Source organism: Coregonus lavaretus (genome assembly GCF_964263955.1).
Source record: "Coregonus lavaretus genome assembly, chromosome: 2".
In the NCBI taxonomy this organism is placed as follows: Eukaryota; Metazoa; Chordata; class Actinopteri; order Salmoniformes; family Salmonidae; genus Coregonus; species Coregonus lavaretus.
The window spans coordinates 17,098,450-17,124,395 of NC_139989.1; the positions used below are offsets into that span (position 1 = coordinate 17,098,450).

Consider the following 25,946-nt stretch of genomic DNA (forward strand, 5'->3'; position numbering starts at 1 on the left):
GTTATTAACGGGTTATGCGGTTTAAGCAACCACAAACCCAACAGTTATCCCCAAATTATACAGTTTGGACAGCCACAGACGTCTTTGATTCCCAATTAGTTTTCTATCAAGGTATACAGGTTTATCATTCACACTCTCATGCATACGACAACACTCACACTGTCTAACTATTTAAAGTACCTCCTATGAGTTTTCAGTCATAGCTCGCACTGTCTAACTTTTTTAAGTACCTCCTATGAGCCTTCAGTCATAGCTCGCACTGTCTAACTTTTAAAGTACCTCCTATGAGCCTTCAGTCATAGCTCGCACTGTCTAACTTTTAAAGTACCTCCTATGAGCCTTCAGTCATAGCTCGCACTCCCATGGGTTTAACCATCACAATTATCAAACACTTGCATAGTATATTATGAAATCGAAGTAGTATACTGTAATCGTTATTTATAGTACAATAGGGTTCACTTACATCAAACAGGTGCTTCACAAAATTAATTTGGATAAAGCCAATGTGCAGAACTTTAGTTACATAACAATAGGTGTCTGCTTACCTGTTTTTAGAAGCCCGGGCACTTTGTGAAACACACCGTTCGACGACAGCGATGTCCAATGGGCTGGATGAATTCCAGCGAAGTTCCGCTACCTGATCACGTCGGGGTCACCAATTGTTAGAAATTGCGTAATTCAAATCTGGTATTGGAATAAGAGAAAACATAATCAAGAGATATTCAATCCAAGCTACATTTATTATATGCAAAATGTATGTATGATAAGTATGTTGGTTCGTATACGGGCTCACTGAAATACCACGCAGGGCAGACAGAGAACTGATCCATTGTTACAGGTTCTTCTTCAAATAGTCTGACAGAGATAGTTCCCACTCCCTGCTGGGCCTATCAGAGTAGAGACTGAGCGTGGTTTAGACTTACTCAGCCAATCTGTTGGCGCACAGGCTGGTCCCAGCCCCTCAGCGCTCCACTGTTGCACACTGTTGCCAGGCATAAGTTGTTATCACCACAACCTGTAGAGTCATCACCCATAGACACCGTTCCACTGTACTCTAAGTACCTACGTTCAAGGACGGTTCACAGACAACGGTTCACAGACAACAAAGAGGCAGTGTTCGTATCTGTGAGAAATACAAGTCTTATCTCATCCTACCCCCTAACGTTCCTCACATGAATCACAGCTTGTTATGTGAAACAATTTATATCAGTACAGTACAAACCTTTTATGCTTTAATCATTAATGCATTATTTCTAAGTTAGTCATCCCATCCAGTTATGAGAAAATAGATCCCCACAGGGTATACTTGTTCTTTGTGGATGTTGTCTTATTCCCTGTGTCTGAGGGTTGGTGAGAAAGGAGATGGAGAAGGCGGTTTCCCAACAGATGGTGAGATACGGCCCAATCCCGGACTCCTACCTAAGGAATGAAAGATATGACCTACCAGGCTTGGTGGAGTGACACCTTAGAGGGTGTCTAAAGGGGGCCAAAATGTACTTCCCTGTTTGTGTTTTGTGTTTTATTAATCCTGTGTTTTATGCTTTATTAATCAAGTTAACCATTGTGAATGTTTGTCTTTCCTTATGTGAAGGTTTGAAGTTCCTGGGTGGCTGTTAGCCAACCTAGTACAAGTGGGTGTAGATGGAAGGACTGAGGGTTTTTATTTTTTATTATCATTATTGCCTATTAATAAAAGTGTGATTATTTTTGTTTGTATTGCATTTTAATGAGTGACACCCAAGAGGGTGTCAATAGGGGGAATCCTAAAATTCCCAGAAATTTGTTAGTTTGGGTTTTCTTATTTTGGGTTCACACCCAGTGGGTGTGAAAAGGGAGATTGTGGGGATCTGGATGTGATACCTAGCTTAGAAAGAATGCATTAATGATTAAACATAAAAGGTTTGTACTGTACTGATATAAATTGTTTCACATAACAAGCTGTGATTAATGTGAGGAGCTGTTTTAGGGAGTAGGGGGAGATAAGAACTTGTGTCTCAAAATATTAGACTACACTGCCTCTGTTGTCTGTGAACTGTCCAAGGACGTAGGTACAGGGGAACAGTGTCTATGGGTGATGACTCTACAGGTTGTGATGATAACAAACTTATGCCTGGCAACAGTGTGCAACAGTGGAGCGCCAAGGGAATGGGACCAGCCTGTGCGCCAACGGATTGGCTGAGTAAGTCTAAACCACGCTCAGTCTCTACTCTGATTGGCCAGCAGGGAGCGGGAACTATCTCTGTCAGAGTATTTTAAGAAGAACTCAGAACAATGGCTTAGTTCTCTGAGTGCCCTGCGTGGTATTTCAGTGGACCCGTATATACGAACATCATATTTACCATTGAAGTGTTTTGCATTAATTAAAATACTAGTCTATTTTAGAAGACGTGTATTGACCTCTTTTGTTCCTAATACCAGATTTGAATTGATGCAACTTAACAATAGGAGTGGTTAAAACATGCTAATAACGGTCCTCTGAGTATATCAAAAAAGGTTTGGTATACCTGGACTGGTATGCCATCCAACCCTGGAGCTTTCCCGGACTTAAAGTCTTTAATTGCATCCAGAAGTTCCTCCTCTGTAATTTCACCTTCACATCAGTCTTTCTGTATGGCTGTTAATTCTACGTTATCAATACATTACTCAGTACTTTGTTGAAGGACCTTACAGCCTCAAGTCTTCTTGGGTATGACCCTACAAGCTTAGCACACCTGTATTTGGGGAGTTTCTCCCATTCTTCTCTGCAGATCCTCTCAAGCTCCGTCAGGTTGGATGGGGAGCGTCGCTGCACAGCTATTTTCAGGTCTCTCCAGAGATGTTAGATCGGGTTCAAGTCCGGGCTCTGGCTGGGCCACTCAAGGACATTCAGAGACTCGTCCCGAAGCCACTTCTGCGTAGTCTTGGCTGTGTGCTTAGGGTCGTTGTCCTGTTGGAAGGTGAACCGTCACCCCAGTCGGAGGTCTTGAGCGCTCTGGAGCAGGGTTTCATCAAGGATCTCTCTGTACTTTGCTCCATTCATCTTTCCCTTTATCCTGACTAGTCTCCCAGTCCCTGCCGCTGAAAAACATCCTCACAGCATGATGCTGCGACCACCATGCTTCACCGTAGGGATGGTGCCAGGTTTCCTACAGACGTCACGCTTGGCATTCAGGCCAGAGAATCTTGTTTCTCATGGTCTGAGAGTCTTTAGGTGCCTTTTGGAAAACTCCAAGCGGGCTGTCGTGTGCCTTTTACTGATGAGTGGCTTCAGTCTGGCCACTCTACCATAAAGGCCTGATTGGTGGAGTGTTGCAGAGATGGTTGTCCTTCTGGAAGGTTCTCCAATCTCCACAGAGGAACTCTGGAGCTCTGTCAGAGTGACAATTGAGTTCTTGGTCACCTCCCTGACCAAGGCCCTTCATCCCCGATTGCTCAGTTTGGCCGGGCGGCCAGCTCTAAGAAGAGTCTTGGTGGTACCAAACTTCATCAATTTAAGGATGATGGAGGCCACTGTGTTCTTGGGGACCTTCAATGCTGCAGACATTTTTTGGTACCCTTCCCCAGATCTGTGCCTCGACACAAACCTGTCTCGAAGTTCTACGGACAGTTCCTTCGACCTCATGGCTTGGTTTTTGCTCTGACATGCACTGTCAACTGTGGGACCTTATATAGACAGGTGTGTGCCTTTTCAAATCATGTCCAATCAATTGAATGTAACACAGGTGGACTCCAATCAAGTTGTAGACACATCTCACAGATGATCAATGGGAACAGGATGCACCTGTGCTCAATTTCGAGTCTCATAGCAAAGGGTCTGAATACTTCTGTTTTTTATTTGTAATACATTTACAAAAAAATCTAAAAACCTGTTTTCGCTTTGTCATTCTCGGGTATTGTGTGTAGATTGATGAGGATTTTCTTTAATTTAATAAATTTTAGAATAAGGCTGTAACGTAACAAAAAGTTGAAAAAGAGAAGGGGTCTGAATACTTTCCGAATGCACTGTATATATTTTTTTACAATCGAAATACACTACCAGTCAAATGTTTGGACACACCTACTCATTCAAGGGTTTTCTTTATTTAAAAAAAAAAATTAAATTGTAGAATTATAGTGAAGACATCAAAACTCTGAAATAACACATATGGAATCATGTAGTAACCAAAAAAGTGTTAAACAAATCAAATTATATTTTATATTTGAGATTCTTTAAATAGCCCCTCTTTGCCTTGATGACAGCTTTGCACACTCTTGGCATTATCTCAATCAGCTTCATGAGGTAGTCACCTGGAATGCATTTCAATTAACAGGTGTGCCTTCTTAAAAGTTAATTTGTGGAATTTCTTTCCTTCTTAATGCTTTTGAGCCAGTCAGTTGTGTTGTGACAAGGTGGGGGGGGGGACCCTATTTGGTAAAAGACCAAGTCCATATTATGGCAAGAACAGCTCAAATAAGCAAAGAGAAATGACAGTCCATCATTACTTTAAGACATGAAGGTCATTAAATCCGGAAAATGTCAAGAACTGCCAAGAGTGTGCAAAGCTGTCATCAAGGCAAAGGGTGGCTATTTGAAGAAATATTAAATATATTTTGATTTGTTTAACACCTTTTTGGTTAATATATGATTCCATATGTGTTATTTCATAGTTTTGATGTCTTCACTATTATTCTACAATGTAGAAAATAGTACAAATAAAGAAAAACCCTGGAATGAGTAGGTGTGTCCAAACTTTTGACTAGTACTGTATACAATATTTTTTATAATGTTGAAATATAGAAATGAAAACTTCCAGATTTGTATAATGTTGAAATGTTAACACATCCAGATTTTTCATCATGTTGAAACTAACCTCCATTTGTAACTAGGTCAAAAACAGAGCATGACCATATCTGCACATTTTCCTTTGATGCTCATCTCCTGTCCAAAAACTGACATCAGATGCTCTCTCCCAGAAAAGCTTGTTTGTCTTCAGTGTTTATCCCAGAAGTCGAGTGGGTGGTCCTGATACCGAACAATGACCTCAGTCAGGCTGCTCCACACACACTGGGAGGAAGATGGCTGCTCTACTGCTGCTGTTGTTGGTTAGTGCTGGAGTCCTGCTGTCTTCTATTGAAGCTCAGGAGGCTTACAGTAAACTCCCTGATAACTATAGGAAAGGAGTGGATCTGGCCTTGCAACAACTCAACTCTCACTCTGGAGTCCAGCACCATTTTCTCTTCTTCAAGAGTCTCCTGAAGTCCGACATAGAGGTAAAACCTGGTGCCGGGAATCATGCCTCTATTTACATACCAGGCTCTATTTGGTGCATGACAAAATTAATGACAAACAGAACCATGGAGATTTCCATTGCTGGGAGGTTGTGGCAGGACCATTTTGTGTAGACCACTCTGGTAAATGTTTATGGTTTAGTTTACAATGCTTTATACATTTTCTTCTTCTAGCCTGGATTTGATGTGAGCTACATTTATCACAATTTCTACCTGAAAGCCACCAAGTGTCGAAAGGGAACAGTTGACTCCACGCAATGCAAGTTCAGGGATGACCGAGTGAGTACCTGGAACTGTCTGAGAACAGTTGTGCTGAATCATCAACACCCTTAGGGCTTTCATACAATGCCATGACTTATAGTCTACACATCTAAGTCTACAGCATGGAATAAAAATGTTTATATGATGCTGTCATATTGTGTGTATTTCGACAGCCATTGATAGACTGTGCAGTCTGCTACAAAACCTTTGCTGGAAAGATTGAGAAGGAGCCTCAGCCGTATGTCCACTGTCTCCACAAACCAGCGCTTACAGAGGTGTGTTGGATCACTAGTTGTCCCCTCCCACAACATTAAACTGTTTCAATCACTCACCACACAAATTCTTTAACAAAGTATGCTAATGAGAAACATTTTAGAATTGTCATGAGGACACCATAACATGAGCAGAGAACTCTTTCCTATAATCTAATTCAGAAACATACAGTAATTTCTGTGATTTGTTCCATCACATCATTGAGTAAAAATTTATTTTGAGGACATTAATATTGTGAAGGTTATTGAAGACGAATATAAACCTGTTAATTTCCCCTCCTTTAATGTTGTGAATTTCAGGATATGAAGACAAGAAGAGTAGATCACTGTAACACAATGAGTTACCGAAGTGGAGCCCTTACTCTCCTGGCTTCAAAGGGTTCCAAGTGAAATTCTTGGCAACAGGAGCAATGTAGTTTTGTGGCCATGATAAAACTTTAAACACACTTTTTTTTTTGCCTGCGTTGAAGATGCCTATATCGGTCCGCTAATACAGGACTAGTAAAGGCAAAGTGCGCTACTTTTGTGAAAAAATGTTAACTCAAGGTATTTGAGTGTTTACCAGAATTTGTAACTTGAGTCGGATAATTATCTGTACAAAACAGTTAATCTGATAATACTTGTGGAATATAAAAATATTGCTTGATATATGTTTTCCAGTTTCTTGAACTACTTTGCAAATGCAACTTATTTCTCTGTGGAAACAGAAATGGTCTATTCATTCCTTTTACATTTTAGTAGATGCTCTTATCCAGAGCAACTTAGTAGTGAGTGCAGTGGTGGAAAAAGTACCCAATTGTCATACTTGAGTAAATGTAATAATAGAAAATGACTCAAGTAAAAGTGAAAGTCGCCCAGTACAATCCAAGTATTTGGTTTTAAATATACTTAAGTATATAAAGTAAATGTAATTGCTAAAATATACTTAAGTAGAAGTATAAATCATTTCAAATTCCTTATATTAAGCAAACCAGACGGTACCATTTTCATGTTTTTTAATTTACGGATAGCCAGGGGCACTCTCCAACACTCAAACGTCATTTACAAATGAAGCATGTGTTTAGTGAGTCCGCCAGATAATAATAATATGCCATTTAGCAGACACTTTTATCCAAAGCGACTTACAGTCGTGCTTGCATAAATTTTTTGTGTATGGGTGGTCCCAGGGATCAAACCCACTACCTTGGCGTTACAAGCGCCGTGCTCTACCAGCTGAGCTACATAGGACCACCAGATCAGAGGCAGTAGAGATGACCAGGGATGTTCTCTTGATAAGTGTGTGAATTAGACAATGTTCCTGTCCTGCTAAGCATTCAAATGTAACGAGTACTTTTGGGTGTCAGGGAAAATGTATGGAGTAAAAAGTACCATTATTTTTTTTAGGAATGTAGTGAAGTAAAAGTTGTCAAAAATATAAATAGTAAAGTAAAGTACAGATACCCCAAAAAACTACTTAAGTAGTACTTTCAAGTATTTTAACACAACTGAGTGAGAGCATAAATGTTTGTACTGGTCCCCTGTGGGATTTGAACCCACAATTCTAGCGTTGCAAGTGCTATGCTCTACCAACTGTGCCACATCATCACAAACCACTTGATGTCGCAATGTACTCAATTTATGTATTGTGCATTGTTTTTCTTCATGGTGATGGAAAGTCTACAGGTACCAAACCTAGATGATGTACAATACAGTAATGTATTTACATTAAATGGTTTGTAAGGATGTTAAATTAATACTGCACAGAAAGTGGTTGTTTTCCATGTTATTTGATCAAGAAAAATATTTAATTTGATGTGGATGTTTAGTGTCTTTGCCCGTAACTTTGTTCTTTCTAGATTCCATTGGAATGACAATCGCAGAGAAAGGGACAGGACAACAACTCTTACAAATCCAACTATTGAATTCTGCAAGGTACTGTTCTTAATTATACAACTACCTTCCTTGCCAAAGCAGAGATTTTTGTAGATTTTTCTTTATGTGCCTGCTCTACAGACGTCTATATCGGTCCGTTAATACTAGTAAAGACTTCTGTTAAAATATTTTGTATTCATATATTTTTTCGATTCACTTTTTCAGTGGATGCTGCTGCACCCTCAAAACCAATACTTCAAATACAAATATTCAATGTCCCAGTAGTTGAGCTGGATGAATCCCTTCTGTTCGTTGTGAAAATGTTGAAAGTTAAGTGTGGTACACTTATTTTCAATAAAGTTTTATTCAGAAAATATGAATCTGAGTCACTGGTGTTTCTCCCTTCCAAATAGCACATAGGTAGGTGGACATGATAGGGGAAATTCCTGTAGATGTTGCAGCATCTCCCATTCCTCGATAGGAAGGTCAAGAAAAACAAGCAATGTACAGCACAGTTGGCTGATAGCATGTTTAACGCTTCGATCAGACCCACAGCATCATTGCATCAATGCGGTGTAATAAATAATGCAATCAAACTTTTTAATTATGTAATCCAACATTTTTACTGGATATGTGTGCAACAAAAGTTCAATATTCACCTTTTGCTACTATTTCTATCAAGTCTATGCATACAATTTGATGCATATTTTGGATCCAAGGTATGCACCACACAGAACACAGAACACACTGTAACTACTTCTGCAATGCAATGCTGCAAGGCAAACGCAGCGTTCCATGGAAATTAATGTAATTCTGGTGTACCAAAACACAATGACACTGTCTTTGTCTGTGTGATCGAGGCATAGGGCTCTATTCAATCCCTATCACGGAAATTATGCGTTACAGCAGGACTGTAATTTAAAGGCAATGTTCCTGCATTAGCGGAGACTGTGTTCACGCTAAACGCTGCATATGTCGGCTCAATCGGAAATTACCTTTACATTTCTAGCGCGCAATCTGTAACGCTTTCGCAATACAGATTGAATAGAGCCCTAGGCTTGTCCTAGTCATCCCTAGCTTCTGAGTAATACGTTTCGATTCTCGTTAATGTTTATCCTGGTGGGAGAAGTGTCCACTGTCCACAGAGATGCCTCAGTCAGGCTGCTCCTTACACACTGGGAGGAAGATGGCTGCTCTACTGCTGCTGTTGTTGGTTAGTGCTGGTGTCCTGCTGTCTTCTATTGAGGCTCAGGAGGCTTACAGTAAACTACCTGATAACTATAGGAAAGGAGTGGATCTGGCCTTGCAACAACTCAACTCTCATTCTGGAGTCCAGCACCATTTTCTCTTCTTCAAGAGTCTCCTGAAGTCCGACATAGAGGTAAAAAACAATGTTGGTTGTTGTGACCACTAAATATATAGATGCAAATATGCACTGACCATGAACTGCTAAAACTGAGGAAGACCTTTTGAGGTTGAGATCAGATCCATACTCAAGTGTTACCATGTTACAGGTGGATAATACAACTTCAACAATACTTGATAGAATCACCATTTTTCTTTCAGTCTGGGTTTAATGTACAATACGTCTACCACAATTTCTACTTGAAAGCCACCACATGTGCCAAGGGAACCGTTAATCCAAGCTATCAGCGATGCCAATTCAGGAATGACCGAGTGAGTAATATACTTGTACTTGCTTCAACTGGTTCTATTGTCTTTTGTCAAAGCTTTTGAAGAACATAAATGAGTATTTCAGTCATCAGCCGCTTCTCAATTCAATTCAACAAACATATTTTTAAGTTTCTGGAGATTAAGTTTATGACCGTTGACATATCATTACAGGTTATAGATGTAGCACAATGATGAATCCATATTTATTTTTGTGTGTATTGTAACAGCCACTGATTGACTGTGGAGTTTGTTACAAAACATTTTCCGGAGAGATTGAGAAAGACCCCAAGCCATATGTCCACTGTCTCCACAAACCAAAACTAACAAAGGTATTTATTGAAACTTGACACATATTGTGAAATATCTATTTTTAAATGAAAAGTGTTAGAAATGATGACACAGCATGAGTCCATTTCCTTTTGTTTCAGGCTGTGTCGACAGCAAGACTAGAGCACTGTCGCAAGATGAGCTACACCAGCGGAGCCCCTACTCTCCTATCCAGCACCAAGACTGATACTGATGAGTGAAATACCATAGAATAGATGGTTCATAAGACAGAATTGAAAATTAACTGCATTTACAAAACACTGGTGTAATTTCTAGTTTGTGCCCAGATCATTTTTGTTTAAAGGGCATTCCAGCACTTTTCAACTTCATATTCATTATCTCCAGCACCATACCAGTGTCTACAAATGTAAAAACGGATTTGTAGTAAAATAGTATCAAGTTAAAAAGTGCAATTTGATGATGAAAACAGTGATTTTCAAACACTATGAGATTCATGGTCACGCAGGAGCAGGAAAATGTCCTTCCTCTGGCTAGAAACTCGTTGTAGGTTTTGAAAAACACCGTTTTTTACTTTTAATCCTACTCAATGATGTCATCAAGTATAATATTTTTTAGGAGCTTACTTAGCTTTTTAACCACAGAACGTAGAAATGCGCCATTTTCATACACTGATAGTGTGCTGAAATAATGAATATGAGGTTGAAAAGTGGTGGAATTGCCCTTTAAGTACATTTTATAACATTTGCTTTACTGAATGTGCATGTACATGTCTGTATATATTGTACTATTTAGTATCTCAGCTACACTGAAATCATTAAAAAAACTACACAAAAATGATCAAAATCTGTTTACTCTAAGTGGTGAGCCATTGCCATATTGATTTCATTCTTCCCTTTTCCAATTCAAACAAACAACTTCATGACTAGGCAGACTACGAATCAAACTTTTGACTTTGTTGTGTTGTGAGACATCGTTTTCTAGGTAATACAATTCATAGAAGATTTAGAAAATTGTATTGTTTCACTACTATTCATTTGGGAAAGACAATTCTAGTGATGGTAAGTTACATAACTGCTTAGGTGGAGTACATTAACATTTTAGTCATTTAGCAGACGCTCTTATCCAGAGCGACTTACAGTTAGTGAATACATATTTTATTTTTTTAAATGTTTTTTTTTTGTTTGTTTTTTATACTGGCCCCCGTGGGAATTGAACCTACAACCCTGGCGTTGCAAACGCCATTCTCTATCAACTGAGCTACATCCCTGCCGGCCATTCCCTCCCCTACCCTGGACGACGCTGGGCCAATTGTGCGCCGCCCATGAGTCTCCCGGTCACGGCCGGCTGCGACAGAGCCTGGATTCGAACCAGGATCTCTAGTGGCACAGTTAGCACTGCGATGCAGTGCCTTAGACCACTGCGCCACTCAGGAGTAACAATGCATGAGTTGTGTAATGAAGTCCACATGGCCAGAGACCAGCCCTCTCCCGGGGAGGTTTCAGAGGGGTGGCAACAGCCCCCCCTGCAATATAACTGGCCACCCTTAGTTGCCCCCCATTCTCATTGGGTCAGAGCACTGTCAATCGGGTTCAGATTGGAGAAAGAAGATGGTGCGTTTCTTCTGGCAGTTTAATTCTAATGATGGTAAATTACAGTACATAACAGTTACAAACAGTGCATTCGGAAAGTATTCAGACCTCTTGACTTTTTCCACATATTGTTACATTACAGCCTTATTCTAAAATGGATTACATCGTTATTTTTTCCTGATCAATCTACACGCAATACCCAATAATGACAAAGCAAAAACAGATTTTTAGACATTTTTGCTAATTTATAACAGCGATTACAGCCTCAAGTCTTCTTCGGTATGACGCTACAAGCTTGGCACTCATGTATTTGGGGAGTTTCTCCCATTATTCTCTGCAGATCCTCTTAAGCTCTGTCAGGTTGGATGGGGAGCGTCGCTGCACAGCTATTTTCAGGTCTCTCCAGAGATGTTCGATCGGGTTCAAGTCAGGGCTCTGGCTGGGCCACTCAAGGGCATTCAGAGACTTGTCCCGAAGCAACTCCTGCGTTGTCTTGGCTGTGTGCTTAGGGTTGTTATCCTGTTGGAAGGTGAACCTTCACCCCAGTCTGAGGTCCTGAGCGCTCTGGAGCCAATTTTCAGCAAGGATGTCTCTGTACTTTGTTACTTTCATCTTTACCTCGATCCTGACTAGTCTCCCAGTCCCTGCCGCTGAAAAACATCCCCACAGCATGATGCTGCCACCACCATGCTTTACCGTAGGGATGGTGCCAGGTTTCCTCCAGATGTGACGCTTGGCATTCAGGCCAAAGAGTTCAATCTTGGTTTCATCAGACCAGAGAATCTTGTTTCTCATGGTCTGAGAGTCTTTAGGTGCCTTTTGGCAAACTCCAAGCGGGCTGTCATGTGCCTTTTACTGAGGAGTGGCTTCCGTCTGGCCACTCTACCATAAAGGACTGATTGCTGGAGTGCTGCAGAGATGGTTGTCCTTCTGGAAGGTTCTCCCATCTCCACAGAGGAACTCTGGAGCTCTGTCAGAGTGACCATCGGGTTCTTGGTCACCTCCCTGGCCAAGGCCCTTCTCCCCCGATTGCTCAGTTTGGCCGGGCGGCCAGCTCTAGGAAGAGTCTTGGTGGTTCTAAACTTCTTCCATTTAAGAATGATGGAGGCCACTGTGTTCTTAGCGACCTTCAATGCTGCAGAATTTTTTGGGTACCCTTCCCCATATCTGTGCCTCGACACAATCCTGTCTCGGAGCTCTACGGACAATTCCTTCGACCTCATGGCTTGGTTGTTGCTCTGACATGCACTGTCAGCTGTGGGACCTTATATAGACAGGTGTGTGCCTTTCCAAATCATGTCCAATCAATAGAATTTACCACAGGTTGACTCCAATCAAGTTGTAGAAACATCTCAAGGATGATCAATGGAAACAGGATGCACCTGAGTTACATTTCGAGTCTCATAGCAAAGGGTCTGAATACTTGTGTGAATAAGGTATTTCAGTTTTTTTGTTTGAATAAATTTGCAAACATTTCAAAAAATCTGTTTTCACTTCGTCATTGTGGGGTATTGTTTGTAGATTGCTGAGAAATAAATAATATTTAATCCATTTTAGAATAAGGCTGTCACTTAGCAAAAATTTGGAAAAAGTCAAGGGGTCTGAATACTTTCCGATGGCATTGTTTGATGCGACTCTAAAGATTACTTGAAAAAAGTTACTTTTTTATATACAGTACCAGTCAAAAGTTTGGACACACTTACTTATTCAAGTTTTTTTAGTTTTTTTTAAACTATTTTTTAAATTGTAGAATAATAGTGAAGACATCAAAACTATGAAATAGCACATATGGAATCATGTAGTAACCAAAAAAGTGTTAAACAAATCAAAATAGATTTTAGATTCTTCAAAGTAGCCACCCTTTGCCTTGATGACAGCTTTGCACACTCTTGGCATCCTCTCAACCAGCTTCACCTGGAATGCTTTTCCAACAGCCTTGAAGGAGTTCCCACATATGCTGAGCACTTGTTGGCTGCTTATCCTTCACTCTGCCGTCCGACTCATCCCAAACCCTCTCAATTGGGTTGAGGTCGGGGGATTGTGGAGGAGCAGCAATTTGACGATGAAGGCCTGATTCACACAGTCCCCTCTGAACAGTTGATGTTGAGATGTGTCTGTTACTTGAACTCTGTGAAGCATTTATTTGGGCTGCAATTGCTGAGGCTGGTAACTCTACTGGACTTATCCTCTGCAGCAGAGGTAACTCTGGGTCTTCCATTCCTGTGGCAGTCCTCATGAAACTAACCTCCATTTGTAACTAGGTCAAAAACAGAGCATGACCATATCTGCACATTTTCCTTTGATGCTCATCTCCTGTCCAAAAACTGACATCAGAGGCTCTCTCCCAGAAAAGCTTGTTTGTCTTCAGTGTTTATCCCAGAAGTCGAGTGGGTGGTCCTGATACCGAACAATGACCTCAGTCAGGCTGCTCCACACACACTGGGAGGAAGATGGCTGCTCTACTGCTGCTGTTGTTGGTTAGTGCTGGAGTCCTGCTGTCTTCTATTGAGGCTCAGGAGGCTTACAGTAAACTCCCTGATAACTATAGGAAAGGAGTGGATCTGGCCTTGCAACAACTCAACTCTCACTCTGGAGTCCAGCACCATTTTCTCTTCTTCAAGAGTCTCCTGAAGTCCGACATAGAGGTAAAACCTGGTGCCGGGAATCATGCCTCTATTTACATACCAGGCTCTATTTGGTGCATGACAAAATTAATGACAAACAGAACCATGGAGATTTCCATTGCTGGGAGGTTGTGGCAGGACCATTTTGTGTAGACCACACTGGTAAATGTTTATGGTTTAGTTTACAATGCTTTATACATTTTCTTCTTCTAGCCTGAATTTGATGTGAGCTACATTTATCACAATTTCTACCTGAAAGCCACCAAGTGTCGAAAGGGAACAGTTGACTCCACGCAATGCAAGTTCAGGGATGACCGAGTGAGTACCTGGAACTGTCTGAGAACAGTTGTGCTGAATCATCAACACCCTTAGGGCTTTCATACAATGCCATGACTTATAGTCTACACATCTAAGTCTACAGCATGGAATAAAAATGTTTATATGATGCTGTCATATTGTGTGTATTTCGACAGCCATTGATAGACTGTGCAGTCTGCTACAAAACCTTTGCTGGAAAGATTGAGAAGGAGCCTCAGCCGTATGTCCACTGTCTCCACAAACCAGCGCTTACAGAGGTGTGTTGGATCACTAGTTGTCCCCTCCCACAACATTAAACTGTTTCAATCACTCACCACACAAATTCTTTAACAAAGTATGCTAATGAGAAACATTTTAGAATTGTCATGAGGACACCATCACATGAGCAGAGAACTCTTTCTTATACAGTGAGGGAAAAAAGTATTTGATCCCCTGCTGATTTTGTATGTTTGCCCACTGACAAAGAAATGATCAGCCTATAATTTTAATGGTAGGTTTATTTGAACAGTGAGAGACAGAATAACAACAACAAAAATCCAGAAAAACGCATGTCAAAAATGTTATAAATTGATTTGCATTTAAATGAGGGAAATAAGTATTTGACCCCCTCTCAATCAGAAAGATTTCTGGCTCCCAGGTGTCTTTTATACAGGTAACGAGCTGAGATTAGGAGCACACTCTTAAAGGGAGTGCTCCTAATCTCAGTTTGTTACCTGTATAAAAGACACCTGTCCACAGAAGCAATCAATCAATCCACCATGGCCAAGACCAAAGAGCTCTCCAAGGATGTCAGGGACAAGATTGTAGACCTACACAAGGCTGGAATGGGCTACAAGACCATAGCCAAGCAGCTTGGTGAGAAGGTGACAACAGTTGGACCGATTATTCGCAAATGGAAGAAACACAAAAGACTGTCAATCTCCATCGGCCTGGGGCTCCATGCAAGATCTCACCTCGTGGAGTTGCAATGATCAAGAGAACAGTGAGGAATCAGCCCAGAACTACACAGGAGGATCTTGTCAATGATCTCAAGGCAGCTGGGACCATAGTCACCAAGAAAACAATTGGTAACACACTACGCCGTGAAGGACTGAAATCCTGCAGCGCCCGCAAGGTCCCCCTGCTCAAGCACATATACAGGGCCGTCTGAAGTTTGCCAATGAACATCTGAATGATTCAGAGGAGAACTGGGTGAAAGTGTTGTGGTCAGATGAGACCAAAATCGAGCTCTTTGGCATCAACTCAACTCGCCGTGTTTGGAGGAGGAGGAATGCTACCTATGACCCCAAGAACACCATCCCCACCGTCAAACATGGAGGTGGAAACATTATGCTTTCGGGGTGTTTTTCTGCTAAGGGGACAGGACAACTTCACCACATCAAAGGGACGATGGACGGGGCCATGCACCGTCAAATCTTGGGTGAGAACCTCCTTCCCTCAGCCAGGGCATTGAAAATGGGTTGTGGATGGGTATTCCAGTATGACAATGACCCAAAACACACGGCCAAGGCAACAAAGGAGTGGCTCAAGAAGAAGCACATTAAGGTCCTGCAGTGGCCTAGCCAGTCTCCAGACATTAATCCCATAGAAAATATGTGGAGGGAGCTGAAGGTTCGAGTTGCCAAACGTCAGGCTCAAAACCTTAATGAGTTGGAGAAGATCTGCAAAGGGGAGTGGGACAAAATCCCTCCTGAGGTGTGTGCAAACCTGGTGGCCTACTACAAGAAACATCTGACCTCTGTGATTGCCAAAAAGGGTTTTGCCACCAAGTACTAAGTCATGTTTTGCAGAGGGGTCAAATACTTATTTCCCTCATTAAAATGCAAATAAATTTATAACATTTTTGACATGCGTTTTTCTGGATTTTGTTGTTGTTATTCTGTCTCTCACTGTTCAAATAAACCTACCATTAAAATTAAAGACTGATCATGTATTTGTCAGTGGGCAAACGTACAACATCAGCAGGGGATCAAATACTTTTTTCCCTCACTGTAATCTAATTCAGAAACATACAGTAATTTCAGTGATTTGTTCCATCACATCATTGAGTAAAAATTTATTTTGAGGACATTAATATTGTGAAGGTTATTGAAGACGAATATAAACCTGTTCATTTCCCCTCCTTTAATGTTGTGAATTTCAGGATATGAAGACAAGAAGAGTAGATCACTGTAACACAATGAGTTACCGAAGTGGAGCCCTTACTCTCCTGGCTTCAAAGTGAAATTCTTGGCAACAGGAGCAATGTAGTTTTGTGGCCATGATAAAACTTTAAACACACTTTTTTTTTTGCCTGCGTTGAAGATGCCTATATCGGTCCGCTAATACAGGACTAGTAAAGGCAAAGTGCGCTACTTTTGTGAAAAAATGTTAACTCAAGGTATTTGAGTGTTTACCAGAATTTGTAACTTGAGTCGGATAATTATCTGTACAAAACAGTTAATCTGATAATACTTGTGGAATATAAAAATATTGCTTGATATATGTTTTCCAGTTTCTTGAACTACTTTGCAAATGCAACTTATTTCTCTGTGGAAACAGAAATGGTCTATTCATTCCTTTTACATTTTAGTAGATGCTCTTATCCAGAGCAACTTAGTAGTGAGTGTAGTGGTGGAAAAAGTACCCAATTGTCATACTTGAGTAAATGTAATAATAGAAAATGACTCAAGTAAAAGTGAAAGTCGCCCAGTACAATCCAAGTATTTGGTTTTAAATATACTTAAGTATATAAAGTAAATGTAATTGCTAAAATATACTTAAGTAGAAGTATAAATCATTTCAAATTCCTTATATTAAGCAAACCAGACGGTACCATTTTCATGTTTTTTAATTTACGGATAGCCAGGGGCACTCTCCAACACTCAAACGTCATTTACAAATGAAGCATGTGTTTAGTGAGTCCGCCAGATAATAATAAAATGCCATTTAGCAGACACTTTTATCCAAAGCGACTTACAGTCGTGCGTGCATATATTTTTTGTGTATGGGTGGTCCCGGGGATCAAACCCACTACCTTGGCGTTACAAGCGCCGTGCTCTACCAGCTGAGCTACAGAGGACCACCAGATCAGAGGCAGTAGAGATGACCAGGGATGTTCTCTTGATAAGTGTGTGAATTAGACAATTTTCCTGTCCTGCTAAGCATTCAAATGTAACGAGTACTTTTGGGTGTCAGGGAAAATGTATGGAGTAAAAAGTACCATTATTTTTTTTAGGAATGTAGTGAAGTAAAAGTTGTCAAAAATATAAATAGTAAAGTAAAGTACAGATACCCAAAAAAACTACTTAAGTAGTACTTTCAAGTATTTTAACACAACTGAGTGAGAGCATACATTTTTGTACTGGTCCCCTGTGGGATTTGAACCCACAATTCTAGCGTTGCAAGTGCTATGCTCTACCAACTGTGCCACATCATCACAAACCACTTGATGTCTCAATGTACTCAATTTATGTATTGTGCATTGTTTTTCTTCATGGTGATGGAAAGTCTACAGGTACCAAACCTAGATGATGTACAATACAGTAATGTATTTACATTAAATGGTTTGTAAGGATGTTAAATTAATACTGCACAGAAAGTGGTTGTTTTCCATGTTATTTGATCAAGAAAAATATTTAATTTGATGTGGATGTTTAGTGTCTTTGCCCATAACTTTGTTCTTTCTAGGTTCCATTGGAATGACAATCGCAGAGAAAGGGACAGGACAACAACTCTTACAAATCCAACTATTGAATTCTGCAAGGTACTGTTCTTAATTATACAACTACCTTCCTTGCCAAAGCAGAGATTTTTGTAGATTTTTTTTTATGTGCCTGCTCTACAGACGTCTATATCGGTCCGTTAATACTAGTAAAGACTTCTGCTAAAATATTTTGTATTCATATATTTTTTCGATTCACTTTTTCAGTGGATGCTGCAGCACCCTCAAAACCAATACTTCAAATACAAATATTCAATGTCCCAGTAGTTGAGCTGGATGAATCCCTTCTGTTCGTTGTGAAAATGTTGAAAGTTAAGTGTGGTACACTTATTTTCAATAAAGATTTATTCAGAAAATATGAATCTGAGTCACTGGTGTTTCTCCCTTCCAAATAGCACATAGGTAGGTGGACATGATAGGGGAAATTCCTGTAGATGTTGCAGCATCTCCCATTCCTCGATAGGAAGGTCAAGAAAAACAAGCAATGTACAGCACAGTTGGCTGATAGCATGTTTAACGCTTCGATCAGACCCACAGCATCATTGCATCAATGCGGTGTAATAAATAATGCAATCAAACTTTTTAATTATGTAATCCAAAATTTTTACTGGATATGTGTGCAACAAAAGTTCAATATTCACCTTTTGCTACTATTTCTATCAAGTCTATGCATAAAATTTGATGCATATTTTGGATCCAAGGTATGCACCACACAGAACACAGAACACACTGTAACTACTTCTGCAATGCAATGCTGCAAGGCAAACGCAGCGTTCCATGGAAATTAATGTAAATCTGGTGTACCAAAACACAATGACACTGTCTTTGTCTGTGTGATCGAGGCATAGGGCTCTATTCAATCCCTATCACGGAAATTATGCGTTACAGCAGGACTGTAATTTAAAGGCAATGTTCCTGCATTAGCGGAGACTGTGTTCACGCTAAACGCTGCATATGTCGGCTCAATCGGAAATTACCTTTAAAGATTGAATAGAGCCCTAGGCTTGTCCTAGTCATCCCTAGCTTCTGAGTAATACGTTTCGATTCTCGTTAATGTTTATCCTGGTGGGAGAAGTGTCCACTGTCCACAGAGATGCCTCAGTCAGGCTGCTCCTTACACACTGGGAGGAAGATGGCTGCTCTACTGCTGCTGTTGTTGGTTAGTGCTGGTGTCCTGCTGTCTTCTATTGAGGCTCAGGAGGCTTACAGTAAACTACCTGATAACTATAGGAAAGGAGTGGATCTGGCCTTGCAACAACTCAACTCTCATTCTGGAGTCCAGCACCATTTTCTCTTCTTCAAGAGTCTCCTGAAGTCCGACATAGAGGTAAAAAACAATGTTGGTTGTTGTGACCACTAAATATATAGATGCAAATATGCACTGACCATGAACTGCTAAAACTGAGGAAGACCTTTTGAGGTTGAGATCAGATCCATACTCAAGTGTTACCATGTTACAGGTGGATAATACAACTTCAACAATACTTGATAGAATCACCATTTTTCTTTCAGTCTGGGTTTAATGTACAATACGTCTACCACAATTTCTACTTGAAAGCCACCACATGTGCCAAGGGAACCGTTAATCCAAGCTATCAGCGATGCCAATTCAGGAATGACCGAGTGAGTAATATACTTGTACTTGCTTCAACTGGTTCTATTGTCTTTTGTCAAAGCTTTTGAAGAACATAAATGAGTATTTCAGTCATCAGCCGCTTCTCAATTCAATTCAACAAACATATTTTTAAGTTTCTGGAGATTAAGTTTATGACCGTTGACATATCATTACAGGTTATAGATGTAGCACAATGATGAATCCATATTTATTTTTGTGTGTATTGTAACAGCCACTGATTGACTGTGGAGTTTGTTACAAAACATTTTCCGGAGAGATTGAGAAAGACCCCAAGCCATATGTCCACTGTCTCCACAAACCAAAACTAACAAAGGTATTTATTGAAACTTGACACATATTGTGAAATATCTATTTTTAAATGAAAAGTGTTAGAAATGATGACACAGCATGAGTCCATTTCCTTTTGTTTCAGGCTGTGTCGACAGCAAGACTAGAGCACTGTCGCAAGATGAGCTACACCAGCGGAGCCCCTACTCTCCTATCCAGCACCAAGACTGATACTGATGAGTGAAATACCATAGAATAGATGGTTCATAAGACAGAATTGAAAATTAACGGCATTTACAAAACACTGGTGTAATTTCTAGTTTGTGCCAAGATCATTTTTGTTTAAAGGGCATTCCAGCACTTTTCAACTTCATATTCATTATCTCCAGCACCATACCAGTGTCTACAAATGTAAAAACGGATTTGTAGTAAAATAGTATCAAGTTAAAAAGTGCAATTTGATGATGAAAACAGTGATTTTCAAACACTATGAGATTCATGGTCACGCAGGAGCAGGAAAATGTCCTTCCTCTGGCTAGAAACTCGTTGCAGGTTTTGAAAAACACAGTTTTTTACTTTTAATCCTACTCAATGATGTTATCATGTATAATATTTTTTAGGAGCTTACTTAGCTTTTTAACCACAGAACGTAGAAATGCGCCATTTTCATACACTGATAGTGTGCTGAAATAATGAATATGAGGTTGAAAAGTGGTGGAATTGCCCTTTAAGTACATTTTATAACATTTGCTTTACTGAATGTGCATGTACATGTCTGTATATAGTGTACTATTTAGTATCTCAGCTACACTGAAATCATTTAAAAAAACTACACAAAAATGATCAAAATCTGTTTACTCTAAGTGGTGAGCCATTGCCATATTGATTTCATTCTTCCCTTTTCCAATTCAAACAAACAACTTCATGACTAGGCAGACTACGAATCAAACTTTTGACTTTGTTGTGTTGTGAGACATCGTTTTCTAGGTAATACAATTCATAGAAGATTTAGAAAATTGTATTGTTTCACTACTATTAATAAGTTACATAACTGCTTAGGTGGAGTACATTTACATTTACATTTTAGTCATTTAGCAGACGCTCTTATCCAGAGCGACTTACAGTTAGTGAATACATATATTTTTATTTTATTTATTTAAATGTCTTTTTTTTTCTTTTTTTTTTACTGGCCCCCCGTGGGAATCGAACCTACAACCCTGGCGTTGCAAACGCCATTCTCTATCAACTGAGCTACATCCCTGCCGGCCATTCCCTCCCCTACCCTGGACGACGCTGGGCCAATTGTGCGCCGCCCATGAGTCTCCTGGTCGCGGCCGGCTGCGACAGAGCCTGGATTCGAACCAGGATCTCTAGTGGCACAGTTAGCACTGCGATGCAGTGCCTTAGACCACTGCGCCACTCAGGAGTAACAATGCATGAGTTGTGTAATGAAGCCCACATGGCCAGAGACCAGCCCTCTCCCGGGGAGGTTTCAGAGGGGTGGCAACAGCCCCCCCTGCAATATAACTGGCCACCCTTAGTTGCCCCCCATTCTCATTGGGTCAGAGCACTGTCAATCGGGTTCAGATTGGAGAAAGAAGATGGTGCGTTTCTTCTGGCAGTTTAATTCTAATGATGGTAAATTACAGTACATAACAGTTACAAACAGTGCATTCGGAAAGTATTCAGACCTCTTGACTTTTTCCACATATTGTTACATTACAGCCTTATTCTAAAATGGATTACATCGTTATTTTTTCCTGATCAATCTACACGCAATACCCAATAATGACAAAGCAAAAACAGATTTTTAGACATTTTTGCTAATTTATAACAGCGATTACAGCCTCAAGTCTTCTTCGGTATGACGCTACAAGCTTGGCACTCATGTATTTGGGGAGTTTCTCCCATTATTCTCTGCAGATCCTCTTAAGCTCTGTCAGGTTGGATGGGGAGCGTCGCTGCACAGCTATTTTCAGGTCTCTCCAGAGATGTTCGATCGGGTTCAAGTCCGGGCTCTGGCTGGGCCACTCAAGGGCATTCAGAGACTTGTCCCGAAGCAACTCCTGCGTTGTCTTGGCTGTGTGCTTAGGGTTGTTATCCTGTTGGAAGGTGAACCTTCACCCCAGTCTGAGGTCCTGAGCGCTCTGGAGCCACTTTTCAGTAAGGATCTCTCTGTACTTTGTTACTTTCATCTTTACCTCGATCCTGACTAGTCTCCCAGTCCCTGCCGCTGAAAAACATCCCCACAGCATGATGCTGCCACCACCATGCTTTACCGTAGGGATGGTGCCAGGTTTCCTCCAGATGTGACGCTTGGCATTCAGGCCAAAGAGTTCAATCTTGGTTTCATCAGACCAGAGAATCTTGTTTCTCATGGTCTGAGAGTCTTTAGGTGCCTTTTGGCAAACTCCAAGCGGGCTGTCATGTGCCTTTTACTGAGGAGTGGCTTCCGTCTGGCCACTCTACCATAAAGGACTGATTGCTGGAGTGCTGCAGAGATGGTTGTCCTTCTGGAAGGTTCTCCCATCTCCACAGAGGAACTCTGGAGCTCTGTCAGAGTGACCATCGGGTTCTTGGTCACCTCCCTGGCCAAGGCCCTTCTCCCCCGATTGCTCAGTTTGGCCGGGCGGCCAGCTCTAGGAAGAGTCTTGGTGGTTCTAAACTTCTTCCATTTAAGAATGATGGAGGCCACTGTGTTCTTAGCGACCTTCAATGCTGCAGAATTTTTTGGGTACCCTTCCCCAGATCTGTGCCTCGACACAATCCTGTCTCGGAGCTCTACGGACAATTCCTTCGACCTCATGGCTTGGATGTTGCTCTGACATGCACTGTCAGCTGTGGGACCTTATATAGACAGGTGTGTGCCTTTCCAAATCATGTCCAATCAATAGAATTTACCACAGGTGGACTCCAATCAAGTTGTAGAAACATCTCAAGGATGATCAATGGAAACAGGATGCACCTGAGTTACATTTCAAGTCTCATAGCAAAGGGTCTGAATACTTGTGTGAATAAGGTATTTCAGTTTTTTAGTTTGAATAAATTTGCAAACATTTCAAAAAATCTGTTTTCACTTCGTCATTGTGGGGTATTGTTTGTAGATTGCTGAGAAATAAATAATATTTAATCCATTTTAGAATAAGGCTGTCACTTAGCAAAAATGTGGAAAAAGTCAAGGGGTCTGAATACTTTCCGGTGGCACTGTTTGATGCGACTCTAAAGATTACTTGAAAAAAGTTACTTTTTTATATACAGTACCAGTCAAAAGTTTGGACACACTTACTCATTCAAGTTTTTTTAGTTTTTTTTTTACTATTTTTTAAATTGTAGAATAATAGTGAAGACATCAAAACTATGAAATAGCACATATGGAATCATGTAGTAACCAAAAAAGTGTTAAACAAATCAAAATAGATTTTAGATTCTTCAAAGTAGCCACCCTTTGCCTTGATGACAGCTTTGCACACTCTTGGCATCCTCTCAACCAGCTTTACCTGGAATGCTTTTCCAACAGCCTTGAAGGAGTACCCACATATGCTGAGCACTTGTTGGCTGCTTATCCTTCACTCTGCCGTCCGACTCATCCCAAACCCTCTCAATTGGGTTGAGGTCGGGGGATTGTGGAGGAGCAGCAATTTGACGATGAAGGCCTGATTCACACAGTCCCCTCTGAACAGTTGATGTTGAGATGTGTCTGTTACTTGAACTCTGTGAAGCATTTATTTGGGCTGCAATTTCTGAGGCTGGTAACTCTAATGAACTTATCCTCTGCAGCAGAGGTAACTCTGGGTCTTCCATTCCTGTGGCAGTCCTCATGAGAGCCAGTTTCATCATAGCGCTTGATGGTTTTTGCGGCTGCACTTGAAGAAACTTTCAAAGTTCTTGAAATGTTCCAGATTGACTGACCTTCATGTCTTAAAGTAATGATGAACTGTTGTTTCTCTTTGCTTATTTGAGCTGTTCTTGCCATAATATGGACTTGGTATTTTACCAAATAGGGCTATCTCCTGTATACCCCCACTACCTTGTCACAACACAACTGATTGGCTCAAACGCATTAAGAAGGAAATACATTCCACAAATTAACTTTTAAGAAGTCGCACCTGTTCATTAAAATGCATTCCAGGTGACTACCTCGAGTAATAATAACAACAAAGTCACGCCGGTGACGTGACAGCGTGGGATGTTCATATAAAACCATACGTCAGACCACGCACTGTGTCTTATTTCTTCCCGCAAAGTTAGCTTAGCCTTATTGTGCAAGCTGACTGCTCCGCTGCTCCCATTTTTTCGGATTGCATCTTCCGGTATGGTAAGCTAAACTCTGTGTGAGTTGTGTGCACTGTCAGTCTGTCACCAACAGCCTGTGACCTGTGGGTCAGAGTGCGAAATTCACCCTCCAAGGCTGTGTGACAGCTCTCCCCTACCCATTCCTTTTATCTGAGGATATCGGGCTTCCTTGTCTTGTGGTGACTTAGCCCACCAGCTAGTGTGTGTGTGTTGGCCACCGTACTCCGGTGCTAACCTTGAAAAGATATCCTCCACTGCTGTGCACTAGTCATCCTTCGACTATTTATAACTCGAAAGGGTCACATCCTTAGATAACAGCGTCTTGGAAGACTAGCCAGGTATAAGACGTGAGATTTGGTTGCCTCCCCTAGGCATCCCTCTCCCCTGGTATTTCTAGCACGCTACAAGCTAGCTAGCTAGCTAGTTTACCAACTCAACCTAGCTGCCACTGTGTCTCGTCAGCTAGCTTACCAACTCCACCTAGCCGCCAATGTGTGTTGTTAGCTTGGCTTACCAAACGATGACCATTTGTGCGTGTTTCGCATAAATAAACCTACGTTTAAACATTATATCTTTCCTGCTCCAGCCCTGTGGTCATAGCTAGGTTCACCTGAAATTATTTTGCAGGTGCTGTATAACTCCCGCCAGATTATTATAGCTCTCTACCCTTACTGTGTATTGTGGTAGCTGCTGTATACAGTTTCCGGTTACTATTATATTAGTTAATTTGATTAATCAGTATATCGCATAACAAATATTTTATATGTATATTTTATCCTTTTTTCATCACATTCTGAGCTGAGAGTACACCGCAACACCATGTTGCTGAACATTCATGGCTGCTCCTCTTGTGGAGCTGAACTACAAGTAGAAGATGGTCATGACCTGTGCCCCGCCTGCCTAAGTGTTGGCCACCTACATGAGGCCCTTTCTGACCCCTGCATTAACTGCGCAATCCTGCCTGTGAAGGTGAGTGAAGCGCGGCTAGCAAGAGTTGAGGGCCTTGTTTTCACAGATAATCTACCAGCGTCCGGCGTTGTTCACCAAGACCCACCCAGGGCCACCAAAAGAGGGAAAGCCCACGAAACTAATGGCGACCCCCCAGTAAAAAAGTGTACAAATTAAGAGCCTCTGAGATAGAGCAGCTTAAAACACTTTTGCGTTCCTTCAAGCCCCCTGAGTCAGGGCCCTCTAGCACTCCCTCCAGCATGGACCGAGGACTCAGATAGCCGTAATGATGACCTGCTCTCCACCCAGGCATCCAACCGGCACTTTAGTGACCAGGATGATGACACGCCCAACATGGTGAAGTAGGTGCCAACCAGTGTTGTGGACCCATTCAGTCTCAAAGCTAAAGATGGGTTAGAGGAGTCATTCTGAGGCTCTGATCACACTGAGTCAGAAGAAAGCGCTACCTCACTACGCGTTGTCCTGCCTGCGGCCTTAGCTAGGCTAGAGCTTGATGACCCTCAGGCCACAGCCCCTGCAGCTAACCCGTTCTTTAAGAAGGCCCCGGCAGCTGCACCGTTCAGTGTGCCACCTTCACCGGCTTTTCTTACTGAGCTTCAGAGATGCTGGGCCGATCCGCGGGCTCTCGCCCACCACGGCAAGGATAGTAGGACGCTATCTGCCATGCATGACGTAAAACAACATGGGCTGGACCATATGTCTAAGGTGGATGAATGTATAGCAGAGCTGATGCTCTCCCCAGATGAAGCCCGCTGCGCCAGACCTCAGTGCAGGGCCACAGATTAGCTACTGTCACGGGCCTACGACACAGCGGCCCACCTGGCCCACATTGGGAACTCTCTCTCAGTGCTCATGCTAGCACAGAACAGGATGCTTCAGCCGGAGCACGCAGACCTGGACCTCTGCAACCTGAATGACGCATCTCTTCAAGCATTTGCATTCATGACCAGAGAG

At 41.4% G+C, this 25,946-nt stretch overlaps 4 protein-coding genes across 5 annotated transcripts; all 4 read left to right on the forward strand.

Annotated features, from left to right (window-relative positions):
• Positions 1-5,022: 5,022 nt before the first annotated feature.
• LOC311146394 (uncharacterized protein) lies at positions 5,023-6,428 on the forward strand. The gene is made up of 4 exons (XM_084182893.1): positions 5,023-5,229; positions 5,422-5,526; positions 5,682-5,783; positions 6,081-6,428. The coding sequence occupies exons 1-4, from the start codon at positions 5,035-5,037 to the stop codon at positions 6,168-6,170; spliced, it is 492 nt and encodes a 163-aa protein (XP_084039019.1). The 5' UTR covers positions 5,023-5,034; the 3' UTR covers positions 6,171-6,428.
• A 1,952-nt stretch (positions 6,429-8,380) lies between these two features.
• On the forward strand, positions 8,381-10,409 carry LOC311147217 (uncharacterized protein). The gene is made up of 4 exons (XM_084183862.1): positions 8,381-9,012; positions 9,198-9,308; positions 9,533-9,634; positions 9,734-10,409. The coding sequence occupies exons 1-4, from the start codon at positions 8,779-8,781 to the stop codon at positions 9,830-9,832; spliced, it is 546 nt and encodes a 181-aa protein (XP_084039988.1). The 5' UTR covers positions 8,381-8,778; the 3' UTR covers positions 9,833-10,409.
• A 3,215-nt stretch (positions 10,410-13,624) lies between these two features.
• Positions 13,625-17,899, forward strand: LOC311137409 (uncharacterized protein; the record flags this gene model as incomplete). 2 transcript variants are annotated; one of them, XM_084171881.1, is made up of 4 exons in its annotated part: positions 13,625-13,827; positions 14,020-14,124; positions 14,280-14,381; positions 17,794-17,899. In XM_084171881.1, exons 1-4 carry the CDS (start codon positions 13,633-13,635, stop codon positions 17,806-17,808), a joined length of 417 nt encoding a protein of 138 aa, XP_084028007.1. In that variant the 5' UTR covers positions 13,625-13,632. The 2 variants fall into 2 exon arrangements, with proteins under 2 accessions (XP_084028007.1, XP_084028008.1); XM_084171882.1 differs by lacking the exon at positions 17,794-17,899 and adding an exon at positions 16,268-16,348.
• Positions 17,900-18,872: 973 nt separating this feature from the next.
• Positions 18,873-20,742, forward strand: LOC311137625 (uncharacterized protein). Its single transcript, XM_084172131.1, has 4 exons — positions 18,873-19,154; positions 19,340-19,450; positions 19,675-19,776; positions 19,876-20,742. The coding sequence occupies exons 1-4, from the start codon at positions 18,921-18,923 to the stop codon at positions 19,972-19,974; spliced, it is 546 nt and encodes a 181-aa protein (XP_084028257.1). The 5' UTR covers positions 18,873-18,920; the 3' UTR covers positions 19,975-20,742.
• Positions 20,743-25,946: the final 5,204 nt, after the last annotated feature.

Bases quoted from the DNA above. Each gene is read 5' to 3' on its own strand.
- LOC311146394 (XM_084182893.1), top strand. From the start codon at position 5,035: ATGGCTGCTCTACTGCTGCTGTTGTTGGTTAGTGCTGGAGTCCTGCTG. The intron at 5,527-5,681 runs GTGAGTACCTGG...GTATTTCGACAG, and splicing joins GCAAGTTCAGGGATGACCGA to CCATTGATAGACTGTGCAGT. The intron at 5,784-6,080 runs GTGTGTTGGATC...TGTGAATTTCAG, and splicing joins ACAAACCAGCGCTTACAGAG to GATATGAAGACAAGAAGAGT.
- LOC311147217 (XM_084183862.1), top strand. From the start codon at position 8,779: ATGCCTCAGTCAGGCTGCTCCTTACACACTGGGAGGAAGATGGCTGCT. The intron at 9,013-9,197 runs GTAAAAAACAAT...TTTTTCTTTCAG, and splicing joins TCCTGAAGTCCGACATAGAG to TCTGGGTTTAATGTACAATA. The intron at 9,309-9,532 runs GTGAGTAATATA...GTATTGTAACAG, and splicing joins GCCAATTCAGGAATGACCGA to CCACTGATTGACTGTGGAGT.
- LOC311137625 (XM_084172131.1), top strand. From the start codon at position 18,921: ATGCCTCAGTCAGGCTGCTCCTTACACACTGGGAGGAAGATGGCTGCT. The intron at 19,155-19,339 runs GTAAAAAACAAT...TTTTTCTTTCAG, and splicing joins TCCTGAAGTCCGACATAGAG to TCTGGGTTTAATGTACAATA. The intron at 19,777-19,875 runs GTATTTATTGAA...CTTTTGTTTCAG, and splicing joins ACAAACCAAAACTAACAAAG to GCTGTGTCGACAGCAAGACT.